The sequence below is a fragment of the Rhinatrema bivittatum genome, chromosome 1 (genome assembly GCF_901001135.1).
Source record: "Rhinatrema bivittatum chromosome 1, aRhiBiv1.1, whole genome shotgun sequence".
Taxonomy (NCBI): Eukaryota; Metazoa; Chordata; class Amphibia; order Gymnophiona; family Rhinatrematidae; genus Rhinatrema; species Rhinatrema bivittatum.
The window spans coordinates 341,202,164-341,220,076 of record NC_042615.1 but is presented as its reverse complement, the minus strand read 5'-3'; the positions used below and the strand labels follow the sequence as shown (position 1 = coordinate 341,220,076).

The 17,913-nt window shown below is 42.4% G+C and overlaps 1 protein-coding gene across 1 annotated transcript in view; it reads right to left on the bottom strand.

Annotated features, from left to right (window-relative positions):
• Positions 1-5,899: 5,899 nt before the first annotated feature.
• Positions 5,900-17,913, bottom strand: part of MTHFD2L (methylenetetrahydrofolate dehydrogenase (NADP+ dependent) 2 like) — a 342,461-nt gene continuing 330,447 nt past the window's right edge. The window contains exon 8 of the mRNA XM_029598931.1: positions 5,900-6,051. Coding sequence (XP_029454791.1) covers positions 5,939-6,051 — 113 coding nt within the window. The 3' untranslated portion in view covers positions 5,900-5,938. The remainder of the gene's footprint in view (positions 6,052-17,913) is intronic.

The window sequence follows — 17,913 nt, the reverse complement described above, 5'->3', positions numbered from 1 at the left end:
CGCCACCATTTAACTGGATAAATCCTTTCTTAACTGGTTCAGTAGCACTGAATATTGACCTCAGTTTTCTTCAATCTCCCTTCGCTATGTGCTTCCCCAGCCACAATAGACACTCTTTGGAATTCTTATCTCTCTGGATGATTCTCTAGTAATCACAGCAGGAATCTCTCCTTGGGTACTCCAGCGCTCAAAATGTTTTACTAGGGAATCTTTGGCTATGAAACCACTGACACCCTCTCCATCACTTCTCAACTCTACTTTAACAACTCACTCTGTGCCTTATGCATATCCACTATACATCTACACCAACCCAACCTGTAAAGGGAGAAGAACTCTTCATGAATTTCCTTTGCGGCAAGAACCCAGACCCATTTCTGGAAACTTCTTAATGACCCTACGTAGGGTTACATTTGGTAAAAGCTTGCATGGCAGACCAAGTGATGTTTTGCATGTCTTGAATTGGTGTCAAGCATCAAAATGCTACTGAAGCTGCCATTGCTCTTATTTGGTTAGATTTCACTTTTTGTGGCAGATGAAGTCCGGTATTAGAGAAGCAGAAAGAAACACATCGGGATAGCCAACTTGATAAAGTGTGCTGCTTTACTGAAAGGCCTTGTGTGATTGAATCATATGATATAAACAGCTGCTGAGATTTACTAAATTATTTTGTTCTTTCCAAATAAAATAATAGGGCTCTTCTGCAATCCTGGGTATGAAGAGGCTGTTCGGCTCAAGAGGAATGAGATTTTGGAAAAATATTGGAAGCAAAATGGATTGATTTAAATGGAATTGAGGCATTATTTAGGTAAAAATTTTGGGTGCATCCTTAGTGCCACTCTATTTTTATAAATCTGTGTGAAGGTTGTATAAGTTACTAAAGCTTGAAACTCACTTACTATTTGTGCCAAACTTACTGCAATGCGAAATAATTTTCAAGAGAAAAATTTCACATTTCTAGTCACTAAAGGGCTTGTGGCACTTGAGCGGTCAGTGGCGTGGTTACAGCCAAAGGAAAGCACACACAAACTCTGGCTGTGCTTAAAGTGCTCTTTATTTACATTGATCTTAAAGACACACAAGTGGCAGCAAACAATAGAACAGACTCCTTGAACTCAGGTAGTCTCTAAGATTTAAGTACGAGCAGTTTACCAACCTTTAAGATAAGTCCTTAGTTGGTACGTTGGGTATCCATCATCTCTCCAGGGCCCATCTAACCTGTCTAGACCCTCAGGTTTTATGCTCAGGGGTTGGTCTCCTTCCTCCCCCCAGGATACCTTGGGGAGCCCAAGCTTAAGGAGGACCAGGTGGGATATCTGAGCCTGGTCCTTTAAGCTAGATTGAGGGAGATGTCTATACACTCCCTCACATACCACCCTCCCCCCCCCCCCCCCCACTCAGCTCAGCCTTGCTGGGATGAGCATCCCTCTGTATAAGAGAAACCTCCCTTGGTACAGAATCAACTGTGGAGTACTGTCCCTCATATGGCATTAGCTCCTGGCTAATGTAGGCCAGTGGACATCTTTGTTCAACTTTCTTCTGGGCTGATAAGACCTTTTTGGCTTCTTCTGAACCTTGTATCTTCTCTGGCACCTTCTTCAGCCATCACCTTGTGCATGGTTCTGTCTCCCTTTGTGGGGGAGTACTCGGGTGATTGCCTCATTCCTCCAGGCCTGTGGACGGACCTTACCCTTCCCCAGGGCATAATTGTCTTGATGGTGTTGCCACCTGGGCTTATGAATTTAACATCCTTATGAATGAGGTCTGGGTCTTTAGGGTTGTGACTAGGTGGACCCGTTGTATGCTGATCCAATAGGGCTTCGAAACGTGGGCAATCCCACCCAATAATCACGGGGTAGGGTAACCAGGGAAGTACTCCAACCTCCATCATCTCTTGATTGGCCAAGGTCTTCAGGTATATCTGGCTGGTGGGATATCATTGATGGTCCCCCATGAGTACATGCCAATGTCACTACCTTTCCAGTTTAAAAATGGATCCGTTTCAGCAAATCGCTCCGCACCAACCGGAGTACTTTAGCACTTGGGTGGAAACCCCATTCAGCTCCACTGGTATCACACATTTAGAGACTCCCTGGCTGGAGACCCCTACTAAGTTGCAACAGTAAGAAGTTACTGCATTAGTGTTCACTGGCTCAAGTTCCCTGCGGGAACAATCTCTCGCAAAGAGTCCTAGCTCCCCACAATGAAATCAAGTCAAGCAAAATGAAGGTTGCTGCTGGGATAACTGGTTCAGTCAGTCCTGTGCTGGAGGCTTCGGGCTCCACTGTTCCCTCTCTAGGTTGAGGGGTTTCTCAGGGCAAAAGGGTGGTGCGGGCCTGGTCTGGATGGTATGCCTCTGCTACCTCCAGAGCTGCTTCCATTGTCAGGTCCAGATGCCAGTGAATCCACTGCCACATGGGCAGACTGAGACTGTCCTGGAACTGCTCCAGCAAAATGGCTTTGGCCACCTTTTCCCCAGTTTTCCCATCCAGATGCAGCCACTTTCAGGTGGCATCTTTAGGATGATGGAACAAGTTCTGAGGGTTCTCTCCAGCCTGTAGTACTCCACCTCGAAACCATTGCCGGTACGCTTCTGTGATTCCTGCTCTTCGTAGGATCATTGCCTTGATCTCCGGATATGTGGCTGTCCCCTCTGGATTGGCTGTTTGATAAGCTTCTTGACACGGTCCGGTAAGTACATTTTCCAAGTAGATAGCCCACCTATCTTCAGGCCAGCCTGCCAGCCTTGCAGTATGCTCAAAGTTCTTCAAGAATCCTTCCATATCTTCCTTAGGGTCATCTTGAGGAGAGTTGGCGACATTGGCAGTGGACAAGCCATAGCAGTTTGCACCACCTGGGCTATCTGTATAAGCATGGTATATTGCTGCGTTACCTGCACTTATAACGCTTCCTGCTGGGTAATTTGCTATTGCAGCTACTGTTGGCCAGTGGCAAGAATTTGGATCACTTGCTCCATTTTAAATGATTCTCTGGTTTTAGGAGAACAAACAAAACAAAAAAACCTGCTGGTCTCTCCGGCCCTTACTTACTGCTTGACCCCTCTCTAATGAGGTGGGGATAGCCCCCTTGGCTTTCACACAAGCTGGGTTGGAGCTGGGAGGGTCCCAGGAAAATAGAGAGAAAAAAACTAATTATTTTTTTACTTTGGGACCTCCGACTTAATATCGCCATGATATTAAGTCAGAGGGTGTACAGAAAAGAGTTTTTACTGCTTTTCTGTACACTTTCCCGGTGCCGGCAGAAATAACGCCTACCTTTGTGTAGGCGCTAATTTCTGAAATTAAAATGTGCGGCTGACGATGGAGATGTGATGCTACTACAGCTAGGCATTTGGTAAAGACCCTCGGGTGCTGCTGAAAAACTAAGGGAAGTTTCCTATATTGATAATGAGAGGATTCCACCACAAAGCGCAGACAGTGCAAGTGTGAGAGATTGATAGTATGTGGGCATGCATGTCTTTCAGATTCAGGGCACGCATTCACTCCCCCACCTGGATGAAGGGTAGAAGGGTGTTCAGGGAGTTCATCTTGAATTCCTTTGGTAAAAGATTCTTGTTCAGACTTCATAAATCCATGATGGGTCTCAATGTCTCTGATTTCTTGGGGATAAGAAAATAATGGGAGTAGAGCCCCTGCCAAATTTGGTCAGGCGGCACAGATTCTACCGCTCGCTATTTGAGAAGCGACTCCACCTCCATGCATTATTGTGCTGATTGAGATGAATCTGGATTGGGGAAGTGATGGAAGCTGGGGGGAAATACAAGCGGTAACCAGATTTCACAATTATGAGTACCTAGTGGTGATTTTGCACCACTCCTCCTGGTAGAGACAAATTATCCCCTACTGGACGGTCTGAGAGCTGGAGTTGTAGATTGGTCAAAAAGATCCAAGTTTTGGCTGGACCTGCTGTGCTGCCTTTTGTTGGCACCTCTTGCACTGCCAACCAAGAGCCTGAAGTTGTTGTTGTGGAAGCAGAGAGGAGTACAGTTGTAATGCTTGGTCGACCACAGGACGGCCCCATGGCTGCCGTCAACTAGTTGAATGTATCCCAGCAAAGTAGGTTTTGTCAGAACTGCTACAGGTAGGCACCAACGTAGAGAGATATTGTCCTAAGTACCACTGGAACTAGATGGAGGTATGGACTTGTAGAAGTGTAAAGCCCACATCAAATAAATCCAGATTCAAGGAGTAACCAAATATAACACTGACAAATTCATTACACTCTCTTTTGCCACAGCTGTTAGCAAAGATTTGACTGAATATATTGTATTCAAGGAGAACAGGTGATGTCAGAGGTCCTGAAGACACTAATGGAGAAAAAGGATATAGTTGCCAATTTACCAATGCTTTACACAAACACAAATAAGAACAGTGCAAAGCCATCAGGCAATTTGTAGTAGAAAAGGAGATTTGTCTTTGATGTGCCTGGGAGTGTTCTCCCATGCAAATGTTCCCACTATGGAATTTATTAGGGAGGTGCCTGGCATTTGCCAGCTTAATTCTTTGCATACCACTGATATGAACCTGGCATGGAATCCAATCAAACCTCTTGCAGTATATTTTGGCCCTCACCAAAGGAAATATAGGTTGTACTAATTTATCACAATCATGACAAAGCCTTCATCCTTCAGATTTCCTTGTATTCCCTCTCCATCAGAATGGAATGGAACAGCTAATCTCAAGAACTTAATCATGAGGCTGGCTGTTATACCCAGACTACAGGTCAATGTAGCTTACTCTGAATGATAAACAAACTGATCAAAGTGTGTATGAAATTGCAGTACCTAAATCTGAATAAAAGGCTTTCTTCCATATTACTCCTATTGGGAAAATTGAGATTTTATGTTTTGTTTTTTTTAATTTTACTTATTTCCACCTCTGTCTGACAATGGGCTGGAAGAAAAATCAGAATAAACAAACAAAAAGTAACTTTGAAAACAGCATGAAGAAAACAGCCTAGGTATATTCCAATCTAACAAGTACATTTTCATAAAACTGGTAGAGGTATTGGCAAATTGGTGATTTCAATTCTCTGTGCATTTTTTAAAATATACCTACTTCCACATATAAATAAGGGTTTTATGCAAACAACTTCTATTTTTGAGCGTAAAATATAAATGCATATGTAAATAATAGGTAGAAAAAGTATGCACTTTCACTGCATTGCTGATATTTGTTTTATGCGCGGGTTATAAAATACAATAATAGATCTCCACATGCCCATATATATGTGTATATGGGCTGTGTGGAGTTGTCTGAAAATTAACATCCCTGGAAATTTAGTTTTCTTACTGGAAAAAGTGGAAATTATACCCAATAAATTTGGCATTCAAATTCAGAAAACATTGAAATATCTGAATTTTTGTTGATTTTGAATTTAGTTCTTTGCTTATACAAGCTTATAGCAATTCAAAGATAACAAAAAACATAAACATTCAATGACAATGAGCCTCCACTATAATTTACAATATCAGATACAAGCTGCCCTTGTGTTTTTCTCAACAAATTTTATCTTAATTATATTATAATTCATGCATCAAGGATAAAGTTCAACTGTTCATTCATATCAACATAATATACAGAAGACAGATTATTGCTTTAAAACCATGCATATTTTGAATGTGAGCCCTTTACTTTTCTAGTATTGTGCAAAATGTCAAAACTATGAAAGAGTATTATCCACAGGCCAGAGACAGATATATAACAGATGTTAAGTTTCTTTACAAATAAATAATATTCAAGAACATTTGACATCTTACATTGTGCTCTATAAATCATGTGATGTAAGACCAATGTATACATAAAAAAATAAAAAAAACATAGAAATAAATATTTTTGTAGTAAAAATAGATGATCTATGCAACTTGTTATAAAATAATTGGAATGAATCAAATTTACTTTCATTGTGTAACAGTGAGCTTCTAATTAATAAGTTTTTGAGCAGCAATGAGTGTGTTCTTGAGGAGCATTGCAATAGTCACAGGTCCCACACCTCCTGGAACTGGAGTAATAAAGCTTGCTTTCTTCTTTACTTCTGAAAAGGAAAGCAAATCTGATATTTTTATAAGCAACAAATACATAGCACATTGCATAGTAGCTTTTTTGAATACCTGAATATTAGGTGTCATATGTACCCTATACCTAGATTCATCAAAATGCATTAATAAAAGCAGTATGGAGAGAGAGAGAGACTATCTACAAGGCACTCCCGTTTAGGGTTTAGGGGCCTGTTTCTCATGTAGAGTGAGACATACAAATAGCACAGTACACTTTGATGAAGATTTGACATTATTTGGAGTGAGGAAAGTCTCACAAAGATGAAATTTCTACTATGTTCTCTCACCCTAGCTTAATGGACTCTCTAACAGGGTACCATCAAGCTAGGATGAGCGAACATAGTACAACATTTCATCTTTGTGAGACTTTCCTCACTCCAAATGTTGTCAAATCTTCACCAAGGTGTATGGTGCTGTTCGTACGCCTCACTCTACATGCAAAACAGGCCCCCAAACCCTAAACCACCACCCACACCTCACCTCGACCTATTCGATGGCCCTCCTATAGAGATATAAATAGTTGCACACTATGAGCCCCCCCCCCCCCCCCCCAGGCTCGCTCTCTCGCTCTCTCTCTCTCTCACTCTCAAATGGCCATAACGCAATTCAAAAAATGTATCACAAATTGTGTTATGGCCATTTTGGGCATATCGCATGGCCTAATGCTAGGAAAAAAGGTGTAATTTTTAAAAGTGTGTGATAGCATGCATTATGCTATTGCACCATGCGATATTACCCCTCATTTTACTAAATCCCACCCAAGCTCCTCCCTGATCCTGCCCCTCCAAAAAATTGTTCATAACGCATGCATTAACGTGTTATCACGTGCATTAACGCCATAACGCATTTTGATGAATAACCCTATTGAATTGGGAGTTTTACAGTTCTGGTATAACAATGTATCTTAACCCCTTGCTGGGCATTTTCTTCCTTTGCTACTTAAATTAGGGTTGTTTCCTTTTATTTGTGGTGGTGATTTGATTATAAATGCACATAATTTTATTTGTCTTATTTATTAATCTGTATTTTTACTTATTGTAATTTTTATGTTCTTAGTTTATATAATCTGTTGAAAGCAGGTAAAATTGGAAGAGTGAACAATACATATCCTAAATAAAAAATAATACATTTTCAGAATTAAGGATATAATTGAAGTTCATAACTTAGATGGTTACGTGCGTAAATTAAACATTTTCAGAATAAAAACTTTAGATCTATTGTAGTGAGAGATTCAAATGGTGACTACATCAATGCTGTCAGTGTTATATTGAGATCCTACTGTGTAGGAGGCACTTTAATTGAAGGACGAAGATTACAAAGGCCTTTAATAAATTTGCTGATGATAGAATGTTGATACTGTATATTAGTTGGCTTCACAATGGAACTGATCAGCCACTGTAGCACTTAAATGTAGTCTGACTGAATTAGATTTGAGATCTGAAATGGAAAGGTAAAGAAGATAATGAAGTAGCACATTTGTGGAACAACTGAATGGTATGCTTCTTGATCAGAATACAGAATAATACATCTCTTCCATTTAAATTTATATGAAAGCCTAGGAGAAGGTTTTCTTGTTGCTAAGATAACTTCTCTTATTTCTGTGGAAAAAGGCACAATATCCATGCCATCAGGGCTAGTGATGGAAGGTTTGGATGAAGAAGTAATTTATTGTTCTGTGATAATAACGTTGGAAACATATGGAGACATATGGGTGGAGCTATTGCTAATTTCCATATCCACAGAAAGCAGACTCAGTGGGGACGAAAATATGCACTTAGAATCATTATTCCTTTGTTGTCTTAACTTCAAGATAATTTTTGATATGAGAAGAAAGCATGGAAATGCATACAGAAAATCTGTATTCCATGGAATGGCAAAGACATTGGTTGTTAGAGCAGTTAGCTTTTCGAACAACATATAATTTGTTGATTGAGTTGTTTATATCAGAAATGTGGCTGATATTAGCCAGTTGTCCATGTATGGAAATACAAGAGTATTGTTTCTTCTGATATGTGCTGCTACTACTGCAAGACATTTGGCGAAAACACTTTGTGTTTCCCCCTCTCTCATATTAGAACTGATTCTATACTATAGAATCAGTTCTAATATGAGAAATAATATGAAAAAAAATAACCTCCCTATTGGAAGCTATTGCTACAGAATCTATAGCAATAGCTTCCAATAGGGAGGTTATTTTTTTCTTCAGGACTCTGATCCAGGGGCAATGGGTAATGTGCAGAGGATGGATTGGTGGTAGTGTTAGAAAATTAAAATGATAGTCTTTTCAAACTATCCTCAGAACCCAACTATCTGTTGAGATAAGGAACCATTCTAGTCAATTTTCAAAGGCTTGTGCTTTCCAAAACTGAGAGATATGCACGTGACTTGGACCTGCATGCCCCGCGTGGATTTTAAAACATGTGTGGGTATGAGCGTATCTCCTGGTATGTGCATAAAAAGTTTTCTCACCAAAAGGGGCGGGGTATAGGCATGGGCTGGGTGGGGCATGGGTAGGATATGGGTGGGCCAGGACTGCACCATGAAGTCAGCGCATAGGTAGTTACGCACACAAGCATGCACCAGGGCCCCGTACCTCGTAACTTTACTTCTGCTATGGACAGCATGTAAGTCAAAAAACAAAAAAAACTAGGATAGTCAGAGGGATTTTAAGGCTCAAGGTAATAGAGTAAAAGGGAGGCAAGCTAGCTAGGGGGTTTAAGAAGTCCTCTCCTTTATTGGGGCAAACTGGGAGTGAACGGGGGAAAAAGTTTTTTAAGTCACTACAAGTACCTCCACTTACACGCTCGAGACGTCATTTGCACGCACATGCACGCAGCAATATAAAATCGTGACCATGTATGCATGGATAGCTAATTTTATAAAATGCATGCATATATGCACATATATGCCTGTATGTTATAAAATCAGTGTGTCCATATACGTGCGCCGGCAAACGTGCGTACATGTGCGCACGCGTGCGGGTCTTACATTTTACTTCATTGATCTTGGAAATGTTTGAATCTTTCCCCACCAGAAGCAAGAGGAGAGGATAGGATGTTCCAAAATTTAGGTAGTCACAAATGGAGACCTGATTGTTGTCTCTGTTGACTCTGTTGAGTCTTTTCTCTAGGATGAGTTGTTATATGCTATTGTGCTGGCTGTGAAAATTATAGTAGGAATAAGGCTTATATCTTCTCCTGAAGAGGTTGCAGCCCATTTGCATACTTCTTCCAGCAGTCTCAGTGATCAACTCCAGAAGTCACCACACCCTGCCTTGGGCCTGAGCTGCTCCTACCCATGGTCATCAAGCCACTGGCCAGGAACTGGGAAGGTTCCAGCATGTCTGAATAATATTTCCATCTGCCTCAGAGGACACTCCAATCCCCTTGGGCTTCCATCAGTTAGCTGGAGGAGTATGCTATAGCATTACCTCAGGTAAATAGATTTTGTTCCTCTTAATCTCCTATGGCTCCACTTCATCTACTCTTCCTGATGCTAATCCTCCCCATCTTACTCCCTGCTGCTACTAACTACTAACATCAAGTCTACTGTCCCCATTCTCTGCATCACCTGTCATTCTGTCTTCTGCCCTATTCACTGATATTGAGCTTCAAAATTTTCTCTCTCTTATCCAGCCATTTCCTCTCCCTGATAGCATCTTATCCTTGTTGCTGTCAACACACCTCCATCTTTCTTTCTTCTTCTATTTATTTTAAAATACTTGCATTCTGCATATATCCAAATGATAATTCATTAAGACAGACTAAAAACAATACAATAAATACATAAAATAAAATAAAAAAGTTAAAAATAGACAACATAAAATCTAGTTTATATCAAATTGTAACAAAAAAATAACTTCCAATATCACCAAAATAAACACAGTTAAGGAATCTACAATCTGCTGCCTGCAGGCATAACAAACAAGATTGTCTTAGTTTTAAAACCTACTGCAATTAATTAAAAGCATTTTCAAAATAAAAGGTTTTTGCTGCCTTCTTAAATGTAGGTACACAGGTTATTGTTCTGATATGTTTAGGGAGCTCCTCTTTCTACTTTCATTTGGAGACAGCAATCGCAATCCTGGCCCTCCAAGGCAACTTTCATCCCCATCTGTGCAAATCAGTTACCTCTCCAGTCTTATCTTTAATTCCTCTCTTCCCTTCCTCTTATCTTCCCTTTTCATGCTCCCTGTGGAATATCTATTCTATTACAAACAACCTTGCTTACATTCATTCTTTATCCCTCATACTCTTCATTTTCTTTCCTTAACCTTTCTCCCATACACGTTACACAGAAGGCTGCAGTGGCAGTGTTGGACTGCTGCTTTCCCCCTCCTGTATGTTTCAACCCCCTTTTCCATCTCAGTACCACTCTTTCTTCTTTTGAGGCCTACTCCATCTGACTATTCACTATCTCTCCGGGTAGCTGTCATTTATGGAACCCCTGATATATACCCTCCTTCTTTCTGACTGATTCCTGGCTTTCCATCTTCCTCTTCCCTTATTCTTGGGAACTTTAACCACCATGCAGATAAACCCCCCCCCCCTACTCTTATGCCTCAAAACCCCTTGCCTTAAGCTCCTCATTTGATCTCCAACTCTGCTCTACTGCCTTACTCACAAGCATGGCCATTGCACTTTCTTAGTTCATTCTTCCAACTCTTTCAGACTTCTTCAACTGAGTCCTTCCCCCTTTCATACCATCATCTGATAACTTTCACACTAAACCATTCTCCCCACAGCCTTGTTCTGTCACCATCAACACCATCAGGATTCTCCAGGCTGTTGACCCTTGTATCGTCTCCAATATTGTCTCATCTCTCCTTTCTTCCACTACATTGTGTGTCAATTGATAAGGCAGTTTCTTCTTATAACACTATACTCTCTTCTGCTTTAGATATACTTGCCCCTTCCCTTACCTGTCCTATAAGGCACATCAATCCCCAGCCTTGGCTCACCCCCAGAATTTGCTTCCTACATTCCTTTGCCCTTGCTGCAAAATGTCTATGGCTAAAATCCTGTGTCCATACCCACTTCATATAATTCAAATTCAAGCTGACCTCCCTCCTATCTGCTATTGCATTTGTCAAGCAAGACTACTACGTTCATCTGACAAATTCTCTTGTATCCAACCCTCACTATGTTTGCCACACTTAATATTCTCCTCAAATGCTTTTACTACCTTCCTCCTCTTGGCTCTCTGCCTAGATTATGTTCTACTAATCCCATGCCAAGGTTCACATTTCAGTTCTGATTTCTTAACCAGGTCACCTCTACCTTTCTCTCCCCCACTAAATTTATTATTATTTATTCAATGTCCTAAGCAGTTGCAATAAAACCATTCATAAAATAAACAATATATATCACAAAAACAAAACATTCTACACAAACATAATCCACTTTATTTCTCTCTCCTTCCCCTTTCCTCACCACCCTCTCCTTCTTTTCTGAAATCATTGGTGGAAACTGCCCATCTTTTCGCCTCCTCTAAACTCATTATTTGTTCCTCTTACCCCATTCTCATCCAGCTCTTTAGCTCTATTTCCCCAGCAGTCATCTCTTCTATCTGTCACATCCTCAATCTATCGGTTTCCAGTGCAACTGCTCCCACTGCCTTCAAACATGCTGCAATCACACCACACCTCAAAAAATTCACACTGGAGCTTATCTGCCCTGCTGACTAGCATCCCCTCTCATTCCTGCCTTTTGCTGTTCATCTCCGCTGTCTTGACTTTCTTTTATCTCAAGCCATTCTCAATCCACTTAATCGATTCCAGTCTGGTTTTCATCTTCTCATTCCATAGAGCAGTTTCCAATAACCTGTTTATGACTAAAACTAAAGGCCTTTACTCAATCCTTATCCTCTTAAACCTATCTTCTGCTTTTGACACTTTTGAACAACATCTACTCCTTGATACCCTGTCCTCTTTTAGATTTTGGGATGCTATTCTGTCTTGATTCTCTTATTACCTCTTCCATTGCACTTTTAATGTGGTGGATCCTCCTCTATGGCATCTCTCTATCAATTGGTGTGCCTCAGAGATCTGTCCTAGAATCTCTTCTCTTGTCTCTGTTTTTACTGTTCCCTTGGCTCTCTGATCTCATGGCTTTCAGTATCATCTTTATGTTGATGACTCCCAGATTTACCTCTCTACACCAGAAATTTCATCAGGAATCCAGTCCCAAGTCTTATCCTGCTTGTCCGACATTGCTGCCTGGATGTCCCACTGCCATCTTTAAAATCAATAAGGCCAAAACAGAACATGATGGTATTAGGGTCTGATCAGGATGTAGGCAGTCGGAGGTGGCTCAACAGAATCTGCTGCCTGAGGCGAGGGATGAGATGGCGCTCCCTCAGCGCCACCCACCTCACCCCACCAGGGACCGGCACAGGTCAAATCATCAAGAGGGGAGTGTCTATGCATTCTGCCCCTTTTAGTGATTTGAAATGTTGCAGAAAGGGGACAGAGTTCCCAGAGGAGTGGCAGAGTGATAATGTGATAATGTTTCTAGGAAGCTGGCAGCCCGTCATACTCCCAGGAACCCTAAGACCTACCTCCTTTCCCCAGCCCATCCCTCTGGAGAAGTGAGAGATGGATGAATGGTGGTAGTCTGTGTATGATGTACTCTCTGTGAGCTGTTGCAAGGGCACAAGGTAGACTAGGCCCTGTACAACCTTGTGCCCACACCCCCCTGCCCTCACCACCCACAGTTACAAATTCTGCATTTATAATAACTAATTTCACATGAAAATGGACATTCAAAATACAGTCTTTTGAAGTAAAGATATCACAACATATATATTATTTTTACAAGCATTGCTGTGTGCCAACCAGAAAACCATGCAAAAAAGACACTTGGAATGCATATGGTATTAGGCTATTGTAATGCATGTTGGATGTGGCTTTGTCCTCAGAAAGCCATAAGTAAACTGAATTACAGTTTACTTATGTAATTCCACCCTGTTAGGACTTCCAAAAGCAACACTCCGTCCCCTACAGGTTCTTCAAAATACGGTTGCTCGCATCCTTTCGAACACTAGAAAGATGGACCATATTATGCCAGTTTTAAGGGATTTACATTGGTTGCCAGTTGAAAGCAGGATAACTTACAAAGCCTTATGTATTATTCACAAGGTACTATATAGTGACATGTCCGCCTGGTTAAACTCTACACTAAAATTACATGTCCCTCAGCGCAATCTGAGGTCGACAAATAAAGCACTATTGACAATTCCAACAGTCAGGTCTCACACTTAAGTGAAGTCAGAGCACGGGCTATCTCCATCGCTGGGCTGACACTTTGGAACAAATTGCCCTCAGAAATACGGTTGCAAGAAAATTCGAAGAGGTTTAAGAAAGATCTTAAAACATGGCTTTTTAGACAAGCTTTTGAAATGGTCGATGAAGTTTAATCTAGGCCTTCTGTATGATTATGTTTTCGTTCTTAATCTGTTCTTATCTTTTTTAATGTTAATTTAATTCTTATTTTAATTTGATTTTAATTAATATTGTATTTTTTCATTTTATTCTTTTTATCAAGTTCTTATAATATGATCTATGTAAACCGTGGAGATAAAACTTGTTTCTGTGCAACGGTATATAAAAACTGTACAAATAAAATAAATAAAAATAAATATAGAAGCCTTCCATACTAAAAAATAGCATTAATTAAAAAAGTAAAACCTGTATCTATGAAAAGGCAATACTGCAAATATTACAGCAGGCCCTGAACACCAATACACTTCCTATTAGGAAAATGGTACAAGCCAGACTACTGTAGATCCCTACACAAACTTCTCACTAGCAGGATACCTCTCCTCAGTCACACATTTAGGGGTAGATTTTCAAAAAACGCGAATAGGCGTACTTTTGCTGGCGCATCAGGCGCCAGCAAAAGTACGCTGGATTTTAGTAGATACGCACGGAGCCGCGCGTATCCACTAAAATCCTGGATCGGCGCGCGCAAGGCTATGAATTCCGTATAGCCGGCGCGCGCCAAGCCGCACTGCCTACCTCCGTTCCCTCCAAGGCCGCTCCGAAATCGGAGCGGCCTTGGAGGGAATCCTCTAACGCCCTCCCCTCATCTTCCCCTCCCTTCCTCTATCTAACCCACCCGCCCGGCCCTGTCTACACCCCCCCCCTTACCTTTCTCCGGGGATTTACGCCTCCCGGAGGGAGAAGTAAATCCCCGCGCGCCAGCGGGCCTCTTGCGTGCCGGGCCGCGACCTGGGGGCGGGTACGGAGGGCGCGGCCACGCCCCCGGACCGCCCCGGGCCGTAGCCACGCCCCTGTACCCGCCCCCAAAACGCTGCCGACAAGCCCCTGAAACGGCGCGGCGCTCGGCCCCGCCCCGACACGCCCCCGACCCACCCCCTCCGAAAACCCCGGGACTTACGCGAGTCCCGGGGCTCTGCGCGCGCCGGTAGGCCTATGTAAAATAGGCTCACCGGCGAGCAGGGCTCTGAAAATCCGCCCCTTATTTATTTGCCTTTTTATTTTTTACTTAAAAACTTTGTAGTCCGCTAATCTGAAAATCTTAATAGATAACAATAAATGCACATAATAAAATCAGCAAAATGCAAAATAATCATCATAATATCTAAAAGAACAGAACACAAACAAATTAAATGTTACAAAAGATTACAAAGGCGATTCCAAACAATAGGTAAAGCAGCAGAGAAATCCAAAATAAATCTGCAATGAATTTATCAAACACACACATGCAGAACACAGATCCTGTCCCAATACAGAATAAAGAGATCATAAAGCACAAAAAAACATGTAGACAAAAACTGAACTGGAAAGCACAAAGCCAGAATATATGCAGTAAAACAATGGAGAAATAGAAATACCATTCCTCATCAGGGACTTTGGTGAGTCTGGAGAGGTTTGGGAGGGAGGGGGGATTGAAAAGGGAGGGCAACCATAGGGGGGGGAAAGGGAGAGATTTATTGGTAGCTGATGGCCCAGGAGCGGGAGATCGCTCCCGCGCTCCCTGTTGGACCACCACGGATGTTAATGAGTTTTTTTAGGGGGGGGGGGCAGGAGGGTGGGGGGCTGTGCACAACATGCATATAGTACTTGTGTATAAGCTGAGCCACCTAATTTATGCTGATTTTTTGGCATAAATTTCTTGATTTATACATAAGTATACATGGTACATACTGTAGGTCTTTTCTTCAGATGTCAGATCATAGACATTCACATCTGAAGAAGAGACCTATATTCTCTCAATAGCTCACTTACAATATTTTTGGATAATACTTATATAGATCCAGTAAAAGCTATCACAACCTGCCTAGAATACAGTTTACCACAGAAGATAAACCTGCCATACCAAAACAACACTAATTCCCAGGACTCAAATGGCAACAATCCTACTCAGGAAAAAAAAAAAGCACTGCAAATATTTATCCAGGCTCTAGAATAGAGCTTCCTAAACCTTTCCTGGGATTCCCATAGCCAAGCCAGTTAGGTTTTCAGGATATCCACAATGAATAAGCATGAGATAAATTTGTATAACATAGACACTTGGTTATGCAAATTTTTCTCATGCATATTCATAGGGGTAGATTTTCAAAGGGTTACGCACGTAACCCCCGAAAACCTACCCCTGTGCGTGCCGAGCCTATTTTGCATAGGCTCGGCGGCGTGCGCAAGTCCTGGGACGCACGTATGTCCCGGGGCTTTCAAAAATGGGTGGTCCGGGGGCGGGGCTGGGGGCATAGCATCAGTCTGGGGGCGGTCCGGGGCGGAGCAGGGGTGTGGTGGCGGTCTGGGGGCGGTCCCGAGTCCTCCGGCACAGCAGCCTGTGCCGGGGGTTGGCACGCCGGCAGCTGGCCAGAGCGCGCAAGTTACGCCTGCTAGAGGCAGGCGTAACTTGAAGAAATAAGGTAGGGGGGATTTAGGTAGGGCTGGGGGGTGGGTTAGATAGGGGAAGGGAGGGAAAGGTGGGGGAGAGCTAAAAAAATGTTCCCTCCAAGGCTGCTCCGATTTCGGCCTTGGGGCTCAGTGCGAGCAAGGTGCACAAGTGTGCACTCCCTTGCGCGCGCCAACCCCGGATTTTATAACATGCGCACGGTAGCGCGTGCATGTTATAAAATCAGGTGTACATTTGAGCGCGTAGGAATTAAAATCAGCCCCATAGTGAATATCCAGAAAACCTGACTGGCTTTGGGGTTCCCAAGACAAGTTTGGGAAGCCCTGGTCTAGAAGGTCAATATACTTCTTATTGAAAATAAAAACAAGCTGGACTGCTCTAGTCCCCTACACAGAAACTACACTCTAGCAGAATCCCTCACCTCAATCAGAAATGCAGAACACAAACAAACCCTCACTAAATACAGAATAAGGAATCACAAATGAGAAATGGAAAAATGCAAACAAAACCAAATTGGAAATCCCAAGAAGCCAGACTGCAGTGCAGCAGTAGAAAAATAAGTACATTACCACTCCATAAAACTGATGCCTCTTGCCTCTATCCCTGTTTTCTCTAGATCCTGCCAATCCTAGGCCTGAACTAGGGCCAAAGGTGCCTCCTACTCTCACCCCAGAAGATACCCCACCCTCTGTCCCCTCCAACCATCTCCCCCTTTCCCCATCTGCCTAGTCCCCTGACTCTGTTCTCCCCCACCCTCTGCTCCCTGTCCCTCTGACCTCCACTCTTTGCTCACCCTCTCCCTGGCTTCCTCCCTCTGCCCACCATCCCCATCTGCCCACCTCTGCCCACCTCCCATAAGCCCACCTCTCCTAGGCTCTACCCACTATCCCCTAACCATCTTTCCAACATCTCCATTCTTCCTCTTTCCCTCCCTTCTGTCTGTCATGCCACCGATCCCTGCATAACAGCATGAGCATTTCTCTGTTCCTCCTCGCTCCTCCTTACAGCTGGCAGTTTCACCACTGGATGGTTGCTAGTTCCAGGACTGGAAGGAGGTAGTACTCTTTCCTTTCACTTGATGACAGCAAATGGAGATGGGTGGAGGAAAGCTAGCAGCACAGTAAACGGAGGTGGGAGAGAGGAAGGCAGATAGTGGCAGCAAACTGAGGTGGGAGGGAATCAATGATGACAAATGGAGAAGGAGGCAGGCAGGGGCAGAAGCAGTTAAGAACATAAGAACATAAGATATGCCATACTGGGTCAGACCAAGAGTCCATCAAGTCCAGTATTTTGTTTCCAACAGTGGCCATCCAAATCACGAGCTCCTGGCAAGTACCAAACATTAGATAAATCACAAGCTACTATTGCTTACTAATTACCGTAATAGCAGTTTATGGATTTTTCCTCTAGAACATAAGAAATGCCATACTGGGTCAGATCAAGAGTCCATCAAGTCCAGTATTTTGTTTCCAATAGTGGCCAATCCAAGTCACAAGTACCTGGCAAGTACCCAAACATTAGATAGATCACAAGCTGCTATTGCTTATTAATTTCCGTAATAGCAGTTTATGGATTTAACCTCTAGGAACTTATCCAAACGTTTTTTTAAACCCAGTAGCACTAACTGCTGAAACCACATCCTCTGGCAATGAATTCCAGAGTTGAACTATGCACTGAGTGAAAAAGAATTTTCTTTGATTTGTTTTAAATGAGCTACTTGCTAACTTCATGGCGTGCCCCTGGTCCTTCTATTATCTAAAAAGGTAAATTACCAATTTACATTAACTTGTTCAAGTCCTTTCAAGATTTGGTAGACTTCTATCATATCACCCCTCAGTTGACTCTTTTCCAAACTGAACAGCCCTTAATTCTTTAGCCTTTCCTCATAGGGTAGTCATTCCATGCCCCTTATCATTTTGGTCACTCTTCTCTGCACTTTTTCCATTGCAGCTATAT